The sequence below is a fragment of the Pollicipes pollicipes genome, unplaced genomic scaffold (assembly GCF_011947565.3).
Source record: "Pollicipes pollicipes isolate AB1234 unplaced genomic scaffold, Ppol_2.1 Scaffold_4219;HRSCAF=4965_pilon_pilon_pilon, whole genome shotgun sequence".
Taxonomy (NCBI): Eukaryota; Metazoa; Arthropoda; class Thecostraca; order Pollicipedomorpha; family Pollicipedidae; genus Pollicipes; species Pollicipes pollicipes.
This window is the reverse complement of record NW_023596448.1, coordinates 4,470,010-4,494,452: the sequence shown is the minus strand read 5'-3', so window position 1 is coordinate 4,494,452 and position 24,443 is coordinate 4,470,010. Positions and strand designations below refer to the sequence as shown.

General features: G+C 46.9%; 1 protein-coding gene across 1 annotated transcript; it reads left to right on the top strand.

Moving 5' to 3' along the window:
- Positions 1–11: 11 nt before the first annotated feature.
- Positions 12–5,791, top strand: LOC119094892 (cytochrome c oxidase subunit 6B2). The gene is made up of 3 exons (XM_037217798.1): positions 12–106; positions 3,272–3,346; positions 5,455–5,791. The coding sequence occupies exons 2-3, from the start codon at positions 3,279–3,281 to the stop codon at positions 5,621–5,623; spliced, it is 237 nt and encodes a 78-aa protein (XP_037073693.1). The 5' UTR covers positions 12–106; positions 3,272–3,278; the 3' UTR covers positions 5,624–5,791.
- Positions 5,792–24,443: the final 18,652 nt, after the last annotated feature.

The following is a 24,443-nucleotide window of genomic DNA, read 5'->3' as shown; positions in this document are numbered from 1 at the left end:
GCACTACCCCGCTTATAACATTTTCAGCACCAGATCCTTCTGCGCAAGGTCCTTCTGCGGTGCGAGCGACGTCGGGTTCCGCGGACAGTGACGGTTTTTTAGAAAGGTGGGGGCGAGGGGACATTTTTCAACGATTTTAGCACAACTTGTGGTCAATGATCGATGGCTGTATTTATTTATGTCTGTCGGTGTCTCTGGTGTGCGTTGGATTCCGTCCGAACCAATATTTCGAATGCGCCGTTTTCGTCACACTGTGGGGACCAACGGAAAAATCCGTGCATTGCATTCAATCCCTAATCGGCTGAGTTCACCCTCCTTAAAGGAGATGATATGCTGAACATGTTGGGTGTGGCAGTAACAATTCATGCAAAGCACAGATCTGATGGTGTATAAGTTTTTGCATAATGACACCATATAGAGAACCAATGCATTGAGGAGTTGTAGCATTGCTATGCAATATTTCAACAAAAATCCCCACAAACCATCATTTCAAACAAATACAGCTTTGCAATTCCATCATAATATGACCATACCTGATCAGAGCAGACATGCTTCACATTAAGCACACAGATGCCATGTAAGCCTCTGATGCAGGGATGGATTTTTGGAAGACTTGCTCAAGCAAAGTGGAAGAAAGGTATCTCAGAGATGTTTGCAAAACAGAAATGGAAAATCAACATTTTGATTTCCAATAATGTCCTCTGCATGTAACTAGGTAACCATACACCAAAGTCAAGACCTCAGCTATCTTCTTTGCATCCACTGAAATTTGATCACAATTTCTTATGCTATGATTCAGTATGGCAGTTGTCCTAAACTGTGTGTAAGTAATTACAAGTTGATTGAGACAGTGTAGAAGATACAGCTTTAAGGTATTGGGGCTATTGTAAAAGTCATTGGGTGTCATCTTTCATGATAGTAGAACACATTCAATCCAGAAATGCCTTTAGGGCACAGGCAAATTTTGAAGGGCTAAGGATGGGGTGCCATATGATTAATGTGGTTAATGTGCCTCAAAGCCCAATCATCATCATAAAGGACTAAGGGTGCATTTAATTAGTTTGAGACTGAAGCAAATATAAAAGGGCTTGCGCTAGTGGTCCTCAGTGTGGGTATTCTACACCAGTGTGTAGTGCTATCAGTGTAGCCCAAACTACCCCTCAGTGCATATTGTCTGTCTAGTTACCTGATTGTTGTTGGTTAAATTTCATGCTCATAGTTTCATTGTAAAACAATGCTGTTATCATATATATTGCAAGAATATGGTAAAATACAACCTAAGATGCTGTATTACTGGCTTATATCACACATTTCAATCACATTTTATACAGCAGTCATTGTTTTTGACCTTGGAGTTTGTGAAACTCTTTTGCTGCTGTTAGCTCAGAAAGATCAAGTAATCCCAAAAGATTATGTGGGGGCCATATAACCTATACAGTCATATAAAACACTTGTAAACCAGCTCTTGTGAAACAGCTTAAGTATGCAAAGTCCAGCAATCCTATGCATACCTCATAGATCCTGGGCTGTTAGAACCAGTAAATTGCATCCTGATGTGCAGCCACTTGTGCATTTTTTGTTGTATTTATGTGGACAAAATGCTGCTTTAAGAATACCATTGGTCTGTACTTTCTTTAAATGGTACATGCAGATAAGGAGTTTTTTGTTAATATGAAATTAATCAGGCATGTTCTTGTTTGAGCGGGCATATTGTTGACTTGGGAGCTGAGGAGGTGAAAAATGACTAACCACCATTTGAAATCATGGGAAAATATGCTCCTCCCCAGATTTCAACCCCTTTCCCCTTAAAGTTGGTTGTGAGGGGATGGGAAGGAGCTTTCTCTGATTGAATAGGAAACTACAGCTCTGAATTTGGGCTTGATAAAGTACCTAATGCATTACATGCATCATTTCTTCCTTTTTTGAATTTTGAAAACAATATTTATAAATTGATATCCCTGCCAGTGATAGTTGTTGTTTTTCAGGTGAAAGATGCCCATAGACCATCAAGAGAACAAGTTTTCTCCTCAGAAACCAAAATTCTGTCATACCAATATTATGTGTTGAGTACTTTTACTGCTCCACCAGCTCAATAATGCACACATTAGTCCTGCCACAGGGCATGAAGGGAATAACAAGTACCCACATACAGGGGAGGCTTCTTTCTTGGGAAGTGGCCCTCAAAATGTTTTATGAAAACCTTGCACTAGATGCACAGTGGTGCATAGCATTTGAATTCAAGTGCACATCCCTGCTGGCATCTGTTTGCCCTGGAAATTTCTGGGAGACAAATGTGGCATAAGACTTGTGATGTGTCAATATGAAAATGCATTTAGAAGTCCTTTTCATGCCCCCTTACCATTCCCTATTCATCAATGTTTTTACATCTCAGTATGTGTAGCAATGAGCTGCCATGTTATTGCGCACTTTATGACAGTCAAGGGGTCTCACACAGGCATCTGTAGTCAAAAGGCCTGCAGATTGTTCATTTGGACTGGGGATTACACCGTAGGTTTCACCTCCCATGTGGCCTTGCAGCATTGGAATTGTCCAGAGGGCTTTTTTGAAATATTTTATTGGGATCTTTCTGAATGAATTGATTTCTGAGATCAGAGCTCACACTAAGCAGTGCTTGTTGTATGAGCCCTGGCTCTTATCATCTGATCGCACAATTCCAGTTCAATGGCAGAATTTGGTGGCGAAAGGTTAACATGCTGCAATGCCTGGCATGGTCCGTCCTGCCCTCTGGCGTCACGTGACCTTAAGTGCGGCCGCTGCCACCGGCCGCCGGCCATGCCTGCTAAGGGCAAAGAAGCGAGTGCGTAAAGCGACTTGAACCCCCCCCCCCCCTCCTCCCCCTCCCTCTTCCCCTCTCCCCCGCCACGGGTGGGTGGATCGGAAGGCAGACGCTCTAACCAACTGAGCCAACAGGAGGGACAAGACTGTCTGCATGGATGCAGAAGTTGAAGACGAACATTACGTAAAAATGACATCAAATCGGAGCAAAATCTGACGAGAAAGAAAAACGACTTTTGGTTGTTTCTTACACTCCCTCATCCATCTAAACGTAGTTCCTGAGCCTGTAATTCGCAATTTCTGCGGGCTATAAATGTAATGAAAATCGTCGTTCTCAGCAGAGACTCTTCAGTCAGTTGGAGCTCTTAGAAGCAGTGCATTCACAACGGATTCCAATGTATATTAATCCTTCGCCCGCGACATGTCTGGCGCATCCAGCGTCGCTGTGCTAACGCGGCTGTCCCTGCCGTTCCAGACCAGCCATGGCAGAGGTTCAGCAGCTGTCAACAGCCCCCTTCGACCCGCGCTTTCCTAACCAGAACCAGACCAGGTAAGTGTTGCTTATCAGTTAAGGATGCCAATCATAATCGTGAGGCGGAAAGGAGGGGAGAAATGCAAGCTGTACAGCCAGGCTCCCCCACCGGAGCGAGAGAGTCCCGAGTGTCTAGCAGAACTGCGGTTGATGCGCATCTTATTATCTACGCATGAACATCAAAAACGGAACCTTAACTTCTGTGAACAAATGGTTCGCGTCGGCAATGGGCCTGAGTGAACATGAGTTTCTTCGCAGGCAAATATAAAAAATAATCATTTGCGAGCGAGGCGTAGTGTCGTCCAAGCATGTTGAGCGTAACATTTTAGCATTGCTACTCGTTACGTGTTTGATGTTTCGAAATTGTGAAAGCAAGTCTGCATTGGGCTGACCTGACTGTCACCCTAGTCCTGTAAATCCGTGCTCGAACGCCAACATTTTGCGACTGCGAGGTACCTGTAGCCGGGCGCGCGTTATGAGTAAAGGTCATGCGGGTCAAAATATTCTGCCATTTACTTTCAAGAGGTCACTTAGAAGGTCACCTGGAGTCACGGTCGTGCACAGACACATGTCACGGCCCTGCACGGCTATGTCGCTGCCGTACACGCATGTCACGGCCGTGCACAGACACATGTCACGGCCCTGCACGGCTATGTCGCTGCCGTACACGCATGTCACGGCCGTGCACAGACACATGTCACGGCCCTGCACGGCTATGTCGCTGCCGTACACGCATGTCACGGCCGTGCACAGACACATGTCACGGCCCTGCACGGCTATGTCGCTGCCGTACACGCATGTCACGGCCGTGCACAGACACATGTCACGGCCCTGCACGGCTATGTCGCTGCCGTACACGCATGTCACGGCCGTGCACACGCATGCCACGGCCTTGCACACGCCTGTCACCGCCGTGCACACACCTGTCACGGCCGTGTACACGCATGTCACGGCCGTGCACGGACACGTGTCACGGCCGTGTACACGCATGTCACGGCCGTGCACGGGACACGTGTCACTGCCGTGCACACGCCAGTCACGGCCGTGCACACACACATGCCAGCCTTGATGTCGTATTGAAGAGGGATGTGATCGGCGTTCAGGAATCATCAGGAAGCTAGCGAATTCTGCGTTGAAAGAAGACACGATTGTTTAATCGTAGGTATCGTACCTCGTTTTATTGTTATCGTGCGTCTTTTTTTGTTTTACACCGAGGCATTGGCAAACGAGTATGAAGCGAGCTAAGTGGTTTCATATGGCAGTATTTGTATACACATGTGAAGGGATTGAAAACGTCGTGCGAGGTCAGATCTGGCGGCAAGTGCTGCGTGTGCTCTTATACTCATGCTGAGTATGGGAATGCTCAGTACGGGAAGAAATATCCTGTGCTATCCATGTCCCTTGCCTTTTGGTGAATTAACGCATATCACACATATGCTTGTAAATGTTCATGACCCTCTGGTCCTATTTGAAAAGCTACGCCGAGTGTAGGAGCGATGCAGAGGTAATTCACCCTTTCTGTCATATAAGAATATCGGAAATGAAATATGCCGGCCTTTATGCTGAAATTTTGACAACCACGAGCCGAATCTTGACGAATTTGGTTCAACAGTGACCATTGGATTCTGCTTATATGAATGCAACTATCGAGTATTATAATCTCTTGACGGTTCGCCGTGTTGTGGCGTACCAATCAATACATGTGTGCAACGAATGGTCGATGTATCGTGCCATGGAGTGCCAGCGAATGCGTGCCTGCAGCGGTGACCAGCACATCGTGCCGTAACGTGCCAATTAATGCATGTCTGCAACAGGCGGGCCGAAAAGTTTGGTGCCATGTACACGCCCTTGTGACCTGACTACGTAAAAATTCGTGTCTTTCAGCGCTGGCATCTCAGGAACTGCAGTTACCGATTATGGAGAATGTTTGGAACACAGTGGTTTTGCTTTCTCAGTGTTGTCTTTGTTCAGAGTTTGTCCCTTTATGTCCCAGTGTCTTTTCTCCGACGTTGTTAAAGATGCTGGTTCGATATACTCTTGTGCGCTTGGACGGGTTGTGTGATGTTTTGAAGCCTCCCGAGCCATGGCATTTGTGCTGACCCGGACGAATTTATTCATATTTTCAGGCACTGCTATTCGTCGTTCGTAGACTATCATCGCTGCATCAAGAAGAAGGGCGAGGACTACGCGCCGTGCGAATACTTTAAGAAGACGTACAAGTCCCTCTGCCCCAACTCGTGGGTGGAGAAATGGAACGATCAGTTGGAAAACGGCACGTTCCCCGGGAAAATCTAGCTGGTGGAACCGCCGGAGCCGGTGGGAGTGAATGATCCCTGTCATGTCGCGCCGTCGCTGTCGCCGTCGCCGGACCTGTACGGGGCCGCCATCGCGCAGAATAAAGGGGTTCGCGAAGACGCTCCGTGATGTAGGCAGATGAAAAGTGGTTAACATGTGCGCGTGGTGTACACCAAATAAATTATGTAAACATTCGGCGTTTGTGTGCTGGACAAAAAAACGTGACACTACATGCTAAATTCTGTCATAACCTCCGTCAGACGTGGGTGGCATGAGAGCTCCTTGGAGGTTTTCGTAATAAGCTTTGAGCTACTACAAACATGATTCCACTAGTTGTAATAGCAAAATATTCACGTGAAGGTGCCGTGAGAATTTCGTTGTCAATGCATTGTCTTTAATATATATCATGAGTGGCGACCTTTGGAAATGCGATTTAGACGCATGCGATCACGTGTGGCATGTATCGCGTGGGATTTACGGGCACAAAATCGCCGCTGCAGTCGAAGTGCCCCGAAACACAACCATACAGTACCTATGGGAAAGCGTGGGCGCAAAATGGCCCTGATGCCGACGCGCCCTTAAAAACTAAATCACCACCTACCTATGGGAAAACGCCACGACCACATCGCGTTCGCTGGTGCCCGATAGCATAGTTTGTCACGGAAAAGGCGCCATAAAGCACTGCCATGCGCTGTTGACTCGATTATATTGTACAGTGTGTGATGTTCCTAAAATGGTCGACAGGTCGGGAGACCGCTGTTTCAGTAGAGGTCATTCCACAACATCGACCGAAGAATGGCATGGCGCCCTCTCAGATATGAGAAGGGTGTGTCTTTTAGTTCATTTACGGTTAGAACACGATTCTGCAAGTTTTAGAGCCAAACAGCGTACCGGTAAGGTACCAGGAGCGGGTGACAACTGCGAGATTACGTCACAAACTGCAATTTCCAACATGCTCCAGTAAAAGCGGTCTGTGGGGGGCAAAGCTTGCCAACAGTGCATCGGAGAGCGGAATAGCCAGATTTTTAAAATCATTCAAGGCCAAGAAATTTCATGAAGTGGCCTAGTGGGACTTTCGGCCTAATTTTCTTAAAAATTGTCTATTTGTATAGCCTTTTTTAACTGATTTGCGATTAAGATAATTTTCACACATAAGGCAGTAGTTTATTCCTTGGAAAAACTTGGAGAATGGGGATATAGTTAGGTTGATATTTCGCCGACGTGCCTTTATCGGAAAAATAGCAGAAGTGGATTCAAAATTGCCTGCTGATAATCCTACTCGATGTTTCAGGTTTTTTATACAGCAGGCCTGTATGTGTGATGCGAGCTAGCTTAAAATCGCTTACATGTGCGAGTGATGCATGACGCATATTGTGCGATGCCTGTTCAACTGAAATCGTTTGCATGTATAATTGATGCGCGATGTGTGAAGCCTGTTCAATTCAACTCGCTTGCATGTTTTGAATGAAGCGTGATGAGTAATGTCTATTTGCTCGAATCCGTTTGTATGCACACGGATTTCCACACATTCTAATTCTTAGATAGGCGATGTATCTTGGTGATGGCTGGCAATCGCTCTTTGTTTAATCCCCAAAATGTTGGTGTCCTGTAAAAACTGTGGCTTGCTGTTCCAAAAAAAGGAAAAATCTAGAAGGATAATCGGCAGGCAATCGTGAACTCACTTCCGCTATTGTTTAGATAAAGGCATGTCGTCGAAATATCAACCTAACGATATCTGCACTTTCCTGGTTTTTCCAAAGAATAACGCGAATACTACTGTTATCTATGTAAGTAACGTCCCTCGCTAATGCACTGAACAACTTATGTAGTCAAGATAATTTTCTTATACTGGTGCGCAATTGAAGTCAAGTTGATCGCCACTCAGACCAAAAAAAATTATTGATGGGATCAGATCCTAGAATATTAAATTAGTAATCGAATTTGAGTATTGGCGGATCACACACGGCGGTACGCCATGCGCCGACGGGCCGGTACCGGGTGACCGGGCGCGATCGACTCGAGTCAGGATCTGATGAGCTGATGTTTGTAGCGACAAACGTACTGTAGCGCCTAATGTATAAAAACCGCTAATGCGTCATAGCGCCGAATGTATCAGAACACCTAATGCTTCATAACTCCTAAGGTATCATAATACCTAATGATTACAACACCCAATGTATCATAACTCCTAATGCTTCAGATGCCGTGACCGGCGTCTTCTCCGCGCGTGATGAAGCTGCACGGTCTCCCATCGACGACGCTCTCCGATCGTAAAAAACCAGAGATCACCATAGGTGGCAGCACACTACAGTCACAGACGGCGGAAACAGCGCCTGGTTGTGCCCTCAAACGGCAGGCGCCCTCAAACATGGCGCCACTTCTGTTGACGGTAAAAGCTCTTCCAAGTGTTGAAAAATGTTTGCTAGAACTGCAGGTCACAAGCAAATTGGAGAGAGCGCGGTCAGATCCGGCCCCTCTCCAGGCAGCCGTGGTTTTACCATGACCGTAAACATGTAATGACCGTATACATGTATACATAATGTATACATGTATACATGTATTAATACATGACCGTGTAAAGAACGGCCGAGGACAGTGGTATTGCTGTTGCCAACGTAGGGGCCGCTAAACGAATTTTCTGATGCGTGAGGTGGTATTGGGTATTACAAGACCTACAAGATGCCATCAAAGGTACCACTAGACTTACGTGATCAATGACCTTTCACGACCGTAAAATGAACAAATTTTCGCCGACTATTAACTTCAGAAATCGTTACCCAGTCGTTGGTTTTAAATGTGATTTATGATTCAAAGAAAGCAGTTTTACCACCGCTGATGAGAATGAAGCCAGAAAATTTATCCATCTCGTCGGAAAGAGAGGCTGCCTGGACACGATGTCTACAGTGCGGGAGCGGTCAGGGCTTTGATAAAGTAGGAGGGGAGGGAGCATAGGGTTGACAGAGCCCCCCTGATGTAAAAAATCTGCTTTAACAGGAGCGATATTAACTGTCATGCCTTAATGGGCTTTTCAAAACCGAAATAACTCAGAGGCTCTGACGATTTTTCTGTCTTTTTCAGGGGCATTAAGGGCCTGTGAAAGTAGACTGCAGATCAAAATGGTGGGAAAGGCTTACATTGTTATGTCCAGTCCATGTTCGTCTTGGATTATTTCACCTTCAGTCAGAAACGGTTAGTAAGAAAAAACATAACACAAAGTTTTCAACACGTTCCCTCGCAAGCCCTACAACAAAGATCCTGACGCCCAGCGTTGCAGTCACCCCAGGCCGCTGGCATCGGCCCTGTAGCTTACATTAAGCGGGTGCTTACGGGTGAACAAAAATGACGACGCAGTTGAATTAAGTGCCTTTGAACGCTATGAGATATCAATTCGTACGTTAAGAAGACGATTCTTGAGCATATTTCGTCGGTTTGACTGTTGTATTGATGATAGGAACGGATTGGCACTTACCGTAAAACAAACTGGTGGTGGAATTTGGTGGTGGAATTGGAAGAGAATGTGTGATCCCTCGTTCCCGTATTGCTGTAACTCTGTTCACAGGACAGCCTCAATATCACAAATGCGACAAAACGCCCCAGTCTAATCTTTGAACGGTACGAATTGATTTTTTGGAAGACTTGGAAGCATCATTTCCCGACGGTCGTTCTCGTGCGGCTGGCACCCACCGCCTGGTGTTATCTGCAGTGGCCAACGCCCTTCGGTTTTGTGGAGACTGCAACTCCGGCCACAGATGTCCTTGCTGTAAGATTGCAAGCACGCAGACTTAAGTATTTTATGTGTTTTGTCTTGCTATCCGATTCTGCAGAAGGGTAGGCGCTCTCAGACAAACATGGCTGACCTTTTTTATTTTTGGCGATTTGGATCCGCTCTATTGATCACTAATTAAACTCCTTACTTTATTCCGGGCAAGGGTTTCGTGGGTGAAACATTAGGATACATATTATCGTTCCCGACCAAGGGCTGAAGGGCCAGCCCGTCCCAGCGCGGGATGCCTACCGGCAGCCATTGTGGCGACACGACGACGGGGTCCCCTAGTAAATCCGGAGAATCTTGGAAATATACATCACGTGTTGATCCTCTCACTGGCGCGGGAAGCTCTCTGATCAGGCAATTGATCCAAGATCAACGCAAGACTTCCCAACGACGCAGCAAGGTCTGTATGATCTCCGCAGGTGGCGCAATAATGGTCACAGATATTTTAGTTCGGCTTAACGGACCCTCGGCTGCGATGGAATGGAGGGGCCCCTGTCCCCTTTCGGTGCTGGGACCTTGGCTGACAAAGGGACCTTCGATTGTCTCAATGAGGACTCTCATCTCAAGCTGATCATAAGCTATCATATCTCCTTTCACTATCAGAGGGTTCTGGCCAACGCAAGAGCCCTTTGTCATTCGAGGTCCAGTCCCTGTCCCTTTCCAACAAACATTTCCCTGCCCAATTCTGGACCTTAAGCTGACGTAAGGCCCCTGTTAGGCAGCGCGGGTCCCTGGTAGTCACAGGGCCCATCATTGTTGCAGGGGCTCCGACCGAAGCAAATGCGGGTCCGGCCTCGTCCCTGCTTGGGGAATGCTCCCCAGGCTCAGATCGACACGGAGCTGGCTGCTTGGTGTTGGTGGTCTCTGGCTAAAAAAGAGGCCCGCATTGTGACAGAGGTTCTCAATCGGTACAAGAGATCCCCCGACAGGTATCTGTGAACACGGCCCTACAGGCCGGCAACCCAAGTGTTACTTACAGCCAGCCCTTCGGCCCCTTTTCGGGTCTCCACGACCACTTTCCCTAGCCGACTCGGGGCTCCTTTCAAAAAAGGACCCCCGTTAGGCGTTGTGAGCCTCTTACCGATACAGTGGCCCCTCATTGACTTGGGGTAAATCGTGGCCCATCAGACGCGCAAAAGTATGAGAGGCTTAACTGAAAAGTTCCGGAGCACGGGAATGACATAAATCCTGATCATCACTAACCCTGTCCCCTTCCCTCACAACGAGAAATACGTGTCGCCGTCCATGGCCACCATAGTCGAGCGCCTTTGACACCCTGAGGCCGCCTGTTGACGGGCCCGCGGGGCGCCTCTACATTCCGATCAGAAGCGGTACCCGCCGTCAGTGCCTCCCCCGGAGATCCGCGCCTGCGTGACTGATATGCTGCTTAGATTAATGCAATTGTTTACTTTCATAAGAATGTGAAACATACCTTGCTTTTCGTCAAAACTAAGTGGGCTGAATCCATTGAAAAAGGGGGACGGGTCGCCGGAATTTCGTCTCAGTGCCCATCCCCCCTCCCGAATCACTTACGAAAGCTCTCACCTATTCGAAGAACCCTCTGACTTGCATTTGGGGGTCCGTCCCGGGGGGCCAGGCCTAGCTTTTTAATAAAGCCTAATGCGACGTGTGTAACTATCATATTAGGCAAATCACAAATGCGCAAGACATCTCTACACAGTGGAAATTCCTGAGGGGAGGTCCCGGGTCTGCGGGATGGTTCACATTACTTAAAATGCATCTGTGGCATGTCATAGCCTGTTTCTGCCGACGTGCTCGCAGTATACGGACGTCGCGCCATTGGTGCTTTCAGTTCACATCATGATCGACGACCAGCTGCACGGTTATTGGTGCCTCAAACAAAAGGACGAACTCTCCCGCTTTTTCTGGTAGCCTCGCGCGGATAGTGCCGCTGCAAGTCCAACACATGAGACCGGTATCCTTCCACACTCCCCCTGTCGCTATCAGCATGAAAATTTCCAAGGGTACGGGGTTCAAATCCCCGCGGTCCCCGACGTTCCTGCCAGAGTGAGAGGCAAGTGACGCCATATAGCCTCAGCAGCTGAGTGCGTCGTTAAGTCTCGATGGTGACGAGGCTGGCAATTTCAGAGCATGTTAGCGCCCTCATGAGTGGCTTCTGTATTGCCATGTTGTAAGGCGTTCCGATAAATAGGATGGATCGGAGGTCAGCGGTCTGCTCAGCATCACCGTCTTCAGGCCTCAGCCGTCGCGTTCAGGTGGCTCCGTCATCGGTCAAAACAGACTGGACGAGTTCAGACCAGGTCTATTAGCTTATGCAGCCCAACTAGTTTGCGTCACAAGAAAATATAGCACGTGCACTGCGTTTTCAGACCAATTGGAATCGTGTGCTTTGCCGGCAGGATGACGTTCAGTGTAGCGGACTGCGATTATGGGGGGGGGGGGGAAGGGGGGGGGGCATTATCTCCAGCTCCTGGTTGGCTGGCGAAGAAGAGTAGTGCTGGTGAGAGCCCGGAAGCATTACATCCACCAGGAAGTTGACAGTAACGCTAGACTTCCGACAAAGACAACTGGTGCTGCTCCAGAATCCTCTTGCTTGGAAAAGTGGGCATGTTACCACATGGGTTCGTAGTCATACTGTTCAGGTGGCACTCAAAAGGAAATCCGCTTTTAGTTCAAAAGTACGGGTGACCGGAGCACGTATGCGTAATGTACGCACGCAATTTTAGGTAAGCAAATGTAAGAAAGGTGAAAAAATTATATCGCAGAAGAACATATACAAAATATCGCACGTCAAAGTTCGTAAACAAATCTGTTCGTATGGCATTAAGTGCTTGTCGAAAATATCGCTATAGCAAAAGTTCGTCAGAACATAAGCTGGAATGGATGAACGTCTCATGCATCAGTTACATACGCAATCGTTCATAAACAATTAAACATGCGAGTGTGTTTGAAGCGGACGGAGTTGGTTTGCAAAAAAAAAAAAATGCCCACAAAGGTTCGTGAGCAGCATGGGGGAAGGGGGAGAGGAGAGGGGAGTGGGAAGGTTGCGACCTGTGGGTGCACCCCACTTTCCGGAATTTTGAACATTAAGTCAATGGCGATGCAAGGAGAGAATTTACTTTGATAGGGTGGTTGACATTTTAAAGGGAATGTTCCAGGACAAATGGACCATCAATACAGCAAGCTTTCAAATTCCCCAGAAATTTGGTATGATCCGGAAATGATCTTTGTAAGAATTCGAGTGACAAACTTCTTTTTGTATTCCGCGCACGGCTTAACAAAGGTCATCTCAGCAACGTCGGGTCAGGTGTAACCGGGGGTCCTACTCAAAGGGGTGCATCAAAGCAGATCCAGCCGGAGCGTCCTTTTCCAGTGGGTTCAGCATTTAGGAATCAGTCTAACTTTTGTAAGCAATCGTATGTCGCGTCACTCGCGCGTCCTTCCCCCCGTATTTCACAACCGAGCTGACTCGTCGCGTCCCTCAGCTGGCGTCAGTGTTCTGTTCAAGGGCGTCAGACGAAGTCGTCGGTACAGACGCTGTCAGGGTGACAGATAAAGGGGAAGCACAACGAACTCGGCAAGTGATCTGCAGAGGAAAATTTTGCCCTCCAGTCCCTTCCATGCCAGGGTTATTTCCACTGTCCCAATTGATTTGAGCTCATGTTCTGACCACCTCAGGCCGATTTCATGACACAAAGAGTTACGTTGGTCATAATACTTTGACCTGACCGTGCAGTTGTCACCGACCACTGCCACCCCTCTTCTCCCCAGTCGATGGGATGTGATAGCTCTCGTGGTGACCATTTATCCTGCGTCTGACACCAATAATGAAGATATGCATTCCAACGTTCAATAGGAAAACATCTGCATAAGAAGTTTTCCGCACAGACTTTCGTCCCACGAACTTTATCCCTGGCGAGCCTTTTCGTATAAAGTTTTGTAGCGCCTGACCTGGTAGATCCGCGTTCTTCTTCTCACTGTCCATTAAAAATACAGGCAAAAAGTTTACCTTTATTTGGCCACAAGATAGTCGGGCTCGCTCGCATTGTGTAAGTAGTGCAGAGTCGCGGCCCTGGCCGTGGTCGGACCTCTTCCGCCCATACGCAGCATGCGTCAGCTTAATCTCTGATCTCGCGAGGGCGCACGCGAGAAAGTTTTATTGCATACCGCAAATACTGCGCATATCTAGTACGCGGGGTTAACGAGACTGCAGAAACGCCTTATGATGCACAGCTATTAGGCTCTCTATGAAGTGAAAAATAGGACGACTCACGAAGGAAATAACAAGAAATCGTAGAACAGATAAGTGAACACCCATAAGTAGAAGTGAGTAAGGATGAGCTACGAAATAAATAACAAGGTATAAATCATAGAAGCCGTTACAATAGCCCCCCTTGCCAGCAAAAAATGATAGCAGAGCAACAGCTATCATGAGCTGGCAGCAGCGCTGTCAACCAAGTACGCAGCGAATACTGAGGCATCGCCAACAACCTTAATAGAACTGATGGCGTTTCACTAACTTCGTGAGCATGCACTGAAACTTTGCCTAATCAACACCGTAACACTACGATGTAGCAGTCCTCCATGATCATAAACAGGAAGAATGATGTAAACTAGCTTAAAGTAAGTCTCAAAGGACGCAGAGTACACGTAACGTATGCTCTGATACGACATATACACGCATCAAACATTTATCGCACACTGGGGCAAATTACACACATGTCAAAGGCTACATTGCATGGGACACTAGCCAGCACGCAGTTGTGCAAAACTAATGGGCGGTTCGCATAAACGCCGCGTTCCGAGCACGATATGTGCCATATACTCGATTACAGATATACACGTACATAAACGCGAGCGCTGTCGGCGATCTATACATGGCACGTAACAAATACCAGAAAACTGGGGTGATAAATCAGACCTTCAGACCTCACATCTCAGGTCAAGCAGATCGCGGCGTGGCACCACTCGCGCGGAGACTAGTGACGCCAGCGGTGATCACCGCAGACTCAGGCACGGCAAGCTGAGACAATGCGTGTTCTGCTGCAGCGGGAGGCAGGGGTATCTCGTCGACCGGTGCTGACTTGGGATCGGACATCTCATTGTCTGAGCGGCAGGGGAGAAGGATCGACGGTGGCGTGGGCGTCGGGTAAGGTACAGGATCAGGTTCCTGATGACTGGGCAAATGTAACGCAAGGCACAGCAGCAAGTGGTGACTAAGCCAGTGCCAATGACCATCGTGAATATACGCCATGTTTGAAAGATGTCGGACTATCGCTTCGCAGAGCGAGAGCTGTTAGCAAATCAAAATACTTGACAGCGAGTAGGCCGTGGACTGTGAGTTCGGGCAGTGTTGAAATATTTGGAGGCTCACTTCTCAGCGAGGCGTTCCAAGACGAGCACCAGATGGGTATATACTGATCGGTAAGGATACCATTAGCGTGGAATTGCGGTAGCTGAAGTTGGGATTTACCAAAGTAATATGGGGGCAGGAAAAGTGTGTCACTGAAGGCTGAACACTCCACATTAAGTCCCAGTGTGTTTACTCTATCGCGAATTTCAGAGGTTTGACTGGACTGGTTTGCCGCGCAAACCGTGGTTAGCGTAAATGGTTTGGTAGAGACCAGCAGCCACTGGCCATGTCCAAGATGACATCGTTTCCGATCGTATTTGCTATGGTGAACCACTAGAGAGCATAATTGCCTCTTCATAAGAGAGCATAAAGAGCATAAATGCCTCTTCTTTCCGAAACAGGGCTAACAGGCATGACACAGAAGATGGCATGGAGTATGCAGGTTCATCTTGTTGACAAGATGGCAATTTGGTAAGCAGGCATATTTGGATTTCACTGTTTTCAGGGATGATGTACTGCTGACGATCTTCAGACACAATGAGAAATGATGACGCGTCACCGTATATGCCAGTGATATATTTTGCACATCGTGCGGAACACGATGTTTAAAAAAAAAATTGGACATCGAACACATGCGTGACGTGTAGCAACAGGGTATATAAAAGTACATAAAAGACGGTCTTTCCACACCACTTTGGGTTGGATGAAACGGATGCACTGACCGGTTTCCTGTCGTGGAAACGGTAGAGCGAAAGTGGTAGGAAGTACTTTTTCAATTGCCGGCAGGGTTTTTTAGAAGTTTTTTGTCGACATGGAAACTGGCATGGAAATTGCCAACTTTTGCCAAAGCCAGTTTATTGTCAAAATTGTTGAGCCAATATGGAGTTTACGTGGGACTTGAGACAATCCAGGAACAGAGTCTGACACGTATTCGATATACGTGGCGATGGTTATGACTTCCAGTGCCTCATCCACGTGATGAAGGACCTTATCGGGAGTATTTGTAATTTTTGTAAAACATGCGTTAGTTTGTTCAGCTGTTTGCGATTAATTTTGACAACTTCTTGTGTTGGGTTTAGAACAGCAATGGTTCTGTTGAAGCGGCGGGCTAAAATTTTGTCCTCTTTGTCTAAGACCGAGGCTTGGGCTTGGAGATGCCTTATCTCCTGTTCAGTAACGGTACCAAAGAGATAAGACATGACGTTTCCAATGTCATTGATGAGGCCTCGCCGGGACCTTCGAGTATATGGTTTCCGCAGGATCTGAGGAAAAGCGTCATAGGGGTAAAAAGTCTCCTCGTGTAGTTCCTGAATGACATCTGCAAGGCGTGCTACAGTGCGATTTACTTGTTGTGTGGCCTTGCCAGACAGCTGATGATCAAGGTAGTCTGCAAAGCCATTTAGATTTTGCGTCGCCTTTTCAACTGAATGAAGCTGTCTATCGATTAATGATGTGTTTACGGAGGGCGTAACTGCCCACGAGTTATACCTTGGGTTGATTTTGCCCATCGGTAAGAGTACATGTCCTGGATCTCCAGAGGCAACGGTTAAGGAGTAGGATGTGGTGCGTAGCACCAGGATAATCACCAACTGATAGAACATCCTGCAAAAGCCAGAACTTTCTGGGGGGTATTTCAATGAAAACAATTATCAGAGATATAGCGGTTAGTGCAGCATTTTTCAGACCACGCCAGCTAAGAATTTGTGCCGGAACACTGGTCTCAACATGACCAATGTCTGGATCGTCTTTGGACTGACCGGCATAAAATCGCGGCTTTTTGTCCTTATGTGGATCATCATCTGGTAAGGGACCGCTTATATCTCCTCGTTTGTGACCAGGTAGACGGCTCCAAAAACCGTCATCATGTCGTCGCGCGGGTATTTGCGATCGCAATCCATAGCCATCTGAAGGCACAGGACTACTGTCTTTTCTGTCCGATAACAGTGTAGCCGGCTGATCAGAAGTCTGTTCCTCATAGGGTGGTTATCCGTCAATAAGCATTTCCCGGTCCATATCGATCAACTCGTCAGCACCATCGTCACTCATTTCTCGTACGCTTGAAACATGTGTGTGCTGTTCGCGTGCGGTTGTCAAATAAACGCCATTGGGAAAAGCTAATTTTGCTAACCCGGAGGCTGGACACGAAGGGGTTGTGTTTCAGGGTTCATGCGAATTTCAATGGAGCGTTAACAGTGCTGTGATTTCTATTCCAAACGTCATTGATATCCTTAATTCGGACATTTTCTAAATGAAATAGCTTGGTTTCATGGGTTGCCACGTTTTTTGTCACGTAGTTTTCTTCTCCGATTTTGGCTACAGTGCGAAAGTAAGGCTTCTAATAACAAACAAATTTCAACGAATCTTCCGTCTTGATCCTGGGATCGTAGTAGCAAACTGGATCGCCAATGTGGAATGAGGGCGCTTGATCACTTTTGCCAACTAACTTTCTGTGGCGATCTCGTGTTTCTTGAATGTCTTCCGTGACATGTTTGAACGCCTGGTGAGATTTACAAACATTTGGGGAACATATGCGTCGCCGGAATATTTATAAGGGGGGCTGCATCAAGGCATCTGCAGGCAAAATTGGATCACGTAAGCAAAATAGGATGACGTAAGTACTAACCCTGTAAACGGCTAAACCTGGTTGAAGTATCTGTTCTCACTTCGTGCGATCCCCACTAATCTTCTTGGCAGTCAGGTCGTCCAAGACGTTATGGAATCTTTCCGTTTTTTCGTCTGTCTTAGTGTGGTAGCAACTCGTGCGTATCCTTGCTCTTCCGAGCTCTTTGTTGACAGTAGCTATAACGGCGTTGCAAGCTTATTTTCCCTGATCGCTTAGAATCGATCGAGGGCATCTATGGTGGCGTATAAATTCGTCCAAAAGAGTATTTGGGCTTTGTGTCTGCATTTTTGTCAAGAATAGGGTAAGCTCCCGGCCATCCAGAGAATAAGTCAACCACCGTATAGATGTAAACGTTTCCTGTTGACGAGTTCGGGTAGGGTGCTGTTAAATCAATGCCGAATTCATTTATGGGAGCACTCGGAATTGGCACTTCTTGTAGGGAGCATCTTTCCTTTCTGAGCGTTTTTGTATGACATTTTTCACAGGTTTGGACATCTCTTTTAACATGTCCGGCCAAAAGAATGATTTCATGCGTCAGTGGTCTTCTCGATTCCTAAGCGTCCTCCCAAAAATCCATCATGCGCCTCTCGAGGGATCGTACACTTGAATTTTTCAGGAACTTCTAGTTGAGCACGGGTCAAAGGACGTGTTTTAGTACCTGACGCAAAACGTTACTGTAAACACTCCTGTATGTGATGTTCTTTTACTTTTTAATATCATTTTTACTTCACAAGTGATTTTTCAGCAAGGGGTCTTCCTTTTGTGCCTTCCTGAACTCATCGTGTGTCCAGGATACAGCAACACGTTCGGTGTACGGAGTGTCCTTTGTGTCCTGGCTTTGTACATGAGAACTGTCCATCGCATTCCTAGAGTATCGGCCTGCTGATCATGCCAATCCACTCGACCACCGCCTGGTAAGTTTTCCACTTGGTGCGAGTTCGCATGTCTAGAGAGAAGGTTTGCGGTCACATTTTAGCACTACTGATGTACTCGATATCGCTGCTGTATTCACTCATGATAGCCCATCGTTGCGTTCGGAGATTCTGCATTTCGCTCGTGAAAACGTTTTCCAGGGGCTTATGGTCTGCATAGACTGTAAGCATGGTTCCTAAAAAGGTAGGGCGAAGCTTTTGTAAGCTATACACGACAGCGAACGCTCCGCGTTCTATAGACGGCCATTTCTTCTGTGCATCCTTAAATTGATGCGATGCGTATTGCATCACTATTTCTTGATCCTTTTGTTTTCGCCTCAGCACTGCACCGAAAGTGCATTGCAAAGCGTCCGTGAATATCGAAAAGGGTTGATCGACGTCCGGAAAAGCCAAGATTGGCGCTTCAACCCACCTAGTCTTGAGAGTATCAAATGCATGTTGCGTTTGATCACTCCATTCAAATCTCGCATTCTTTGTCGTGAGTGCTATCAAAGGTCCTACAATTTCGCTGAACTGTGGTATGTACTTCCGGTAATAGGATGTCATTCCAATAAATCCACGGACTTCTCTAAGGTTTCTAGGCGGTTGCATATTGCTCATGACCTTGATTTTGTTTGAGTCAACGCTAATTCCTTTGTTCGATATGCTCCAAATAATTCGGCTTGTCTTTTAGGAATTCATGCTTTGGTATTTTAAGGTGAAGGTTCGAGCGTCGTATTCGGTCAAATACGCTCTTGAGGTGTTGCAAATTTTTGTTGTGTGTAAACTGAGGTGTTGCAAAAGTTCGCCGAAAGTAGCGCTTTGGACAATAATGTCGTTGATGAAGGCAACTGCAAATGATTTGACATCGCTCGAAAGGACATTCATCAGGTTTTTGAATACTGCTGGGAAACCAGCCAAACGAAAACCAAGGGAATTGTGTTTGAAAACACATGTATGCTTTCCAAAAACGGTTTCTCTTCATCATTCTCTTTGATCCGAACTTACCAAAATCCGGCCTTCAAGTTCAAACAGGTGCGAAATTTAGACTTTCCTAACGAGTGGAGAATATTTTCGGTGTTAGGTATACTGGGGGCGAGTTCTGCGGCTATGACGTAAATTTTTTCAAATAAATATACACACATTTGATGCGATCCATCCTTCTTGACGCAGCAATCACAGGTGATACCCACGAGGAGTTACTTCGGCGAATGATGCCGGCTTTCAGCATATCATCTGCATGTTTATCCAAGATCCGCCTTCTGTGTCAGAGGAATTCCATATGGTTGTTGTGTAATAGGCGAATTGTTTTGCGTGTTTATCACCATTTCGGTAACATGGGTAGTCCTTGGTTCCGATTCTTTTACCACAAAGACATCCCCGTTTTTCTCTAAAAGTTGTTCAAGAAGCGTGAGTCGTTCTTCTGAAATGTGCTCTAAACTAAACATTTTCAACTTAACATTGACCTGTAAATATCATCGATTGTTCTGCCTCTACATGATCGACTTCATTCTGATCATCTGTTTTGAAACTGGACGCTTTGCCCAGAATTTGACCTTTTCGAAAATAGAAATGTCTGCCTGTCTCATTCACGATAGCCTATGGAACGTGTTTGTTTTTGGACATTGGAACAACTGCATTCGGTAAGAGAATTCCAGGTTACTCTTCAAAGCATGGGGAGGAAGTAAGCTGAGTAAGAATAAACTGTTTTCCATCAGTATTGTTTATGAACGGTTAACATTTGATTTGGGCTGGTGATCTAAGATGCAGATAAATGCTTTCTGCCAGTTTTACTATGTTAATTCCTTTTCTTGGAGTTCTGCTTTTGCTTTAGTGAAAAACACGCTTTGCCTATTTTTAGTAGCTAATTGTCCAAGCCAAGGAGGGCTTTTCTTTCATTTAGAAAGTTCACACCTAAAACCACGTCGAGATCTAGTCCCTACACAGACTGAATGATGCATTCGGGTTTTACCCGAGGTAATTCCAATTTTTACCATTTTTGTGACTTTAAGTCGGTGGCCTGAACCAGATACTTAAGGATCTTTCTCCTAACATGCTTCCTTCATGAAAGCGTCGTCGAATAATTCTAGGAATTCATCGCTCACCGGCGAAAATGGAGCTCCTCCATCCAAGAATGTAAAACATGTTTTTTGACTTTACTATGAAGGGACATTTCTTGTTCACATCTATGTTACAAATTTCTCATGCTCGACTGGATGGAGGTCGTACTATTGTTTCGAACGTTTCCGTTCGCCTTGTTGCGGGGTCTGCCTACGTAGTTGTGCGGCATATTTACGACACACGCGTTGCATGTGGTCCGGAAAGTGGCAAAAATGACAAATGGGCCTATGAATATCTAGGTCGTGCCAGGTTTGCTCAATGAAATCTTTTTGCATCTGGTCCGTGATAGGTTTGTGTCCCTGGAAAATCTCGTGGAGGTGATGGATATGGCCTACCTTGTCCAGAGGGGTGGTGCGGCATGAAACGTTTCTGGTACGGGTTTTGAGACGTGTACCTGTACTGGTTCGCCTGTTGCGGTTGCACTCCTTGGGGTACTTGCATTTGATTCGCTTGCTCCATGTTAACTGCTAGAACTATGATAGCTTCCGTAAGCTGTTCGATTTTTTCTGCAAAGGGTTTGTGACTCGTTTGACCAGATCGATTTTCATTGGCTCCTCTCTGTCCCGCATTTCTATGTGCCTGTAAAATTTGTCCTCCATGAGTGCGATATCTAATGCAGCGTTCAGAGTCAAGGGCTGCTGACAGAGCAGTTTTTTAGCTGCTTGTTTTTCCACAAGTCTGTTCATAACAAAATTGGCCAGGGCTTTTGTTTGTCTGGGTTGCCTGTATCGCTTCCGTACACTTTCGCAGCTACCTGATTTAGGTGTTCGTAAAATGACTGCACGGGTTCGCTCAATTTTTGAGTGGAGCAGCAGTGGAGCGTCCTGCAGCAGTGAGAGTGATTTTGTCCTAACCGTTGTATTCCTGATGGATGCGATCCATATCAGCCTTTCATTGATACAAATTTCCAGCGTTTAAAACGTCAAAGTGTACAAAACCGGTAATGATGGAGTTCGTGTTCAAAAGGTCATATAGATTCTTCAGGCCTTTTGCCACACTGTGTGAAAATTCTGCCGAATACGAGAGTCCGTCCGGTAGCATGATCTCCTGAGATGTGTGTACCACGATGTTGGAGGGGATTGCGAAATGGAGGAAAGAGAGTCAGCGTCGTGCCACACTGACGGTGAGTAGCCTGACGTGTCACTAGGTCACCAGTCCTGGCCCTCGTGCTCGTAGGTGGGAGGCTGCGCGTCGGGCTCGGGTTCAGCATCCGGAAACTGTATCGCCTCTTCTGTTGAAATATCTGGAGCTACTGCGCTTACCGGGTCGGCAGAGGCGGGTGCAGCGCTTGCCTGATTGGCAGAGGCGGAGATACTCGAAGTGTTGCGTGCTTTGGAAGCGGGGAGAAGTCGGCAGCTGCGCTCACTTCTTTTTTCTCGAGCAGGTGGTGAGATCGTGCGGTTTGATGATCTTCCCGCCCCTGTTTTAACATAAACCGAGTTTCCTCTCCCTATCGCTGGTCTTCGGTTCCCTTTTGTAGCATATTCACTGATCGATATCAACGGAACTTTTGGTGCTTGATAGTCCGGGTGATAGAGGGTAGGATTTTTGACCTGACGGAGGTATGCTGCGCAGTGGCGCTCGACGTTTTGGTAATGTTTTTCCAACAGCTTAGCAAGGTCTGCTGCTGAGGGATTTGCAGAGGAAAAGCCACTACAGCGTTCGAGACAAGGAACACAGGAGCAACGGTGGTAGGCGGAACAGGAGGTGGTGATATGATCGCAGTTGCATATACCGCAAATGTCACACAGCAGACAGAAGTCATGCTTGCTTAGATCGTGACAAGCGCGGAGGTACTTTCGTTTTTTCCTCCTGTTCTCCAGATAAGAACAAATCCTCCAGCAGGTGCAGGTGCCAAAAGCCAAATAATCTAGTTCCTTTCCGGCGATCCAGCGACTTGTATGACTCGCATGGGTAGGAACCTGTAATTCAATAGCCGTACGTTGGTTGAGATGAGCAGTCTGTCAGGCGTTGAAGATCCGCTTAGCCCAGCAGATCCGGGTCTGAACCACCAATGCAACGCTTCACTTCGTAGATCCGCGTTCTTCTTTTCACTGTCCATTAAAAATATCAGTAAGAAGGTTACCTTTATTTGGCCACAAGATAGTCGGACTCGCTCGCGTTGTGTAAGCAGTGCAGAGTCGCGGCCCTGGCCGTGGTCGGACCTCGTCCGCCCCTAGGCAGTAGGCCGACGCGTACTGCGTGGGGGCTCTACTCATGATTTGCGACGGCACTGCTCATGTTTACGTACTTTTGACATATGTGAGTTTGTTGTGCTAACATTTGCGCTCGAAAGTTCGGCACAAAAATTGCTTACGACCTTTCTCCATATGAACTTTTGTGCGTTATACAAAATTGTGGTTGCATCGTTTTTCCTGACGAGCATATTGCCAAATGATCTTTATCAATGCGTATTTTGCCATTACGAGCTTTTGTTGTTGCGAACTTTATATCCTACGTAGTTTATCCTGACAAACATTAGACCTGTGCTGTATGTTTTGCAAACAAGCGTCAAGCTTACTTTTACAAAGGTGAAATGGACAGCACATCATTGATGCAAGAATACCGATGCGCACGGTTCTATGCAAGATTGGACTCCAGAAGGAGGCCAGGCCTGACGATCGCTCCGCAAACGGTCGACATCGAGCAGAAAACGTAATATTTGTTGACTGAAGGAAATTCAAGCAGCTTTCCGTTCCCTGCTGCAGACCATCCAAAGCAGGGGGAAATGGCGAGTGCCTAAGGTGGCTCAAACTCACTCTTTCATGGGTGAGGATGCAAACGCAGCCGCTCAAGCCAAATGATTTATCGACGCAATATGATATGAGCGTATAGAGGAATGATAACACCATACTTCTCTAATACAATGCAAACGCCACCCTTGATTGCCTCAGAAATGGTTGCCGTTAACAGCCTGATGACGTTGCCAATGAGACCATGAGCAGAAGTAACTCTGTCAGCTTTTCATGCAAGTACTCCGTGCAAATAAGCTGACATGACGTTTTCCGTGCCAGTAAGCTGAAGAGAGTGCATGCAGAGTATTGTGTAGTTGAGCAGTTTATCTCCACCACATCTCGGCAAAACGAGTCGCCTCAATGAGCAAGTGCAAAATTCAGAATAACTCAGCGAGCGTGCATTCAAATTGGGTCTTGGGATCAAGTTATGTGACCCATGAAGCGTTGCAAGGTTTACCTTACTTACAGTTTTGCACCGGTATTCTATATAACTGTTCTCATAACGCGGGCATGTTTTTTTTTTATTTCTCTCGAGCTCTTCCCCTGGTGTCCGACATAGCTGCTCTCTTAATAATCAGACTCGGTACGAGACTGAACATAAAGTTCATTGCTACAAACCGTGTACTTGGATTCACATCCATACCCAGGACCTGGAGTGCCGATCCGAGGGAAAGATAATTGCTTCTTAGGTACCATCTGGGACAACACAGCGAGCCACGTTTTTCCCGCAACGGGGCGGGGGTGGTGTCAGGAAAATTATTTCAGAAGAAGAGACTGCGACGGCGGCAGGAGACACCACCCTGATAACGGCCACAACGACAGCGTAACGGCCACAACGGCAACGTAACGAGTGTCCGCTTAATGGACTGGGGATCGTCGCATCGGACATGAGAACAAAGAAGAGTACGTTTTGTGCGACGATGCCATGGCGAGGCGATTCCGGGCAAGCACGCGGTGAATGAACCTTGATCTGGGTTATTAATAATAATCCAAAGCAGTCTGCCTGAAATAAGGGCAGTTCATTAATCACATGGGATCTGCAAGGACTGCTCGCTGGTGCCCAGCTGGGCCGCTTTAGGGTGGTCATATGGTTCCACCTGGGCCAGGTGAACTGAGCGACCCAGGCATCCCCATGTGGGTGCCATCTGGACCTCACATTACTCCAGGTGTGCTGCCCATGTGGGATCCAGTTAGTTGCCACGACGTGTCCACATGGGACCGAAGTGGATAGCCCAGATGGGCCCCATATGGCTGCCCATCTCAGATTCACGTTGGTCCCAGTTGGACATGTTGGCTGGGCCATTGTAATCTTCTCACATAATT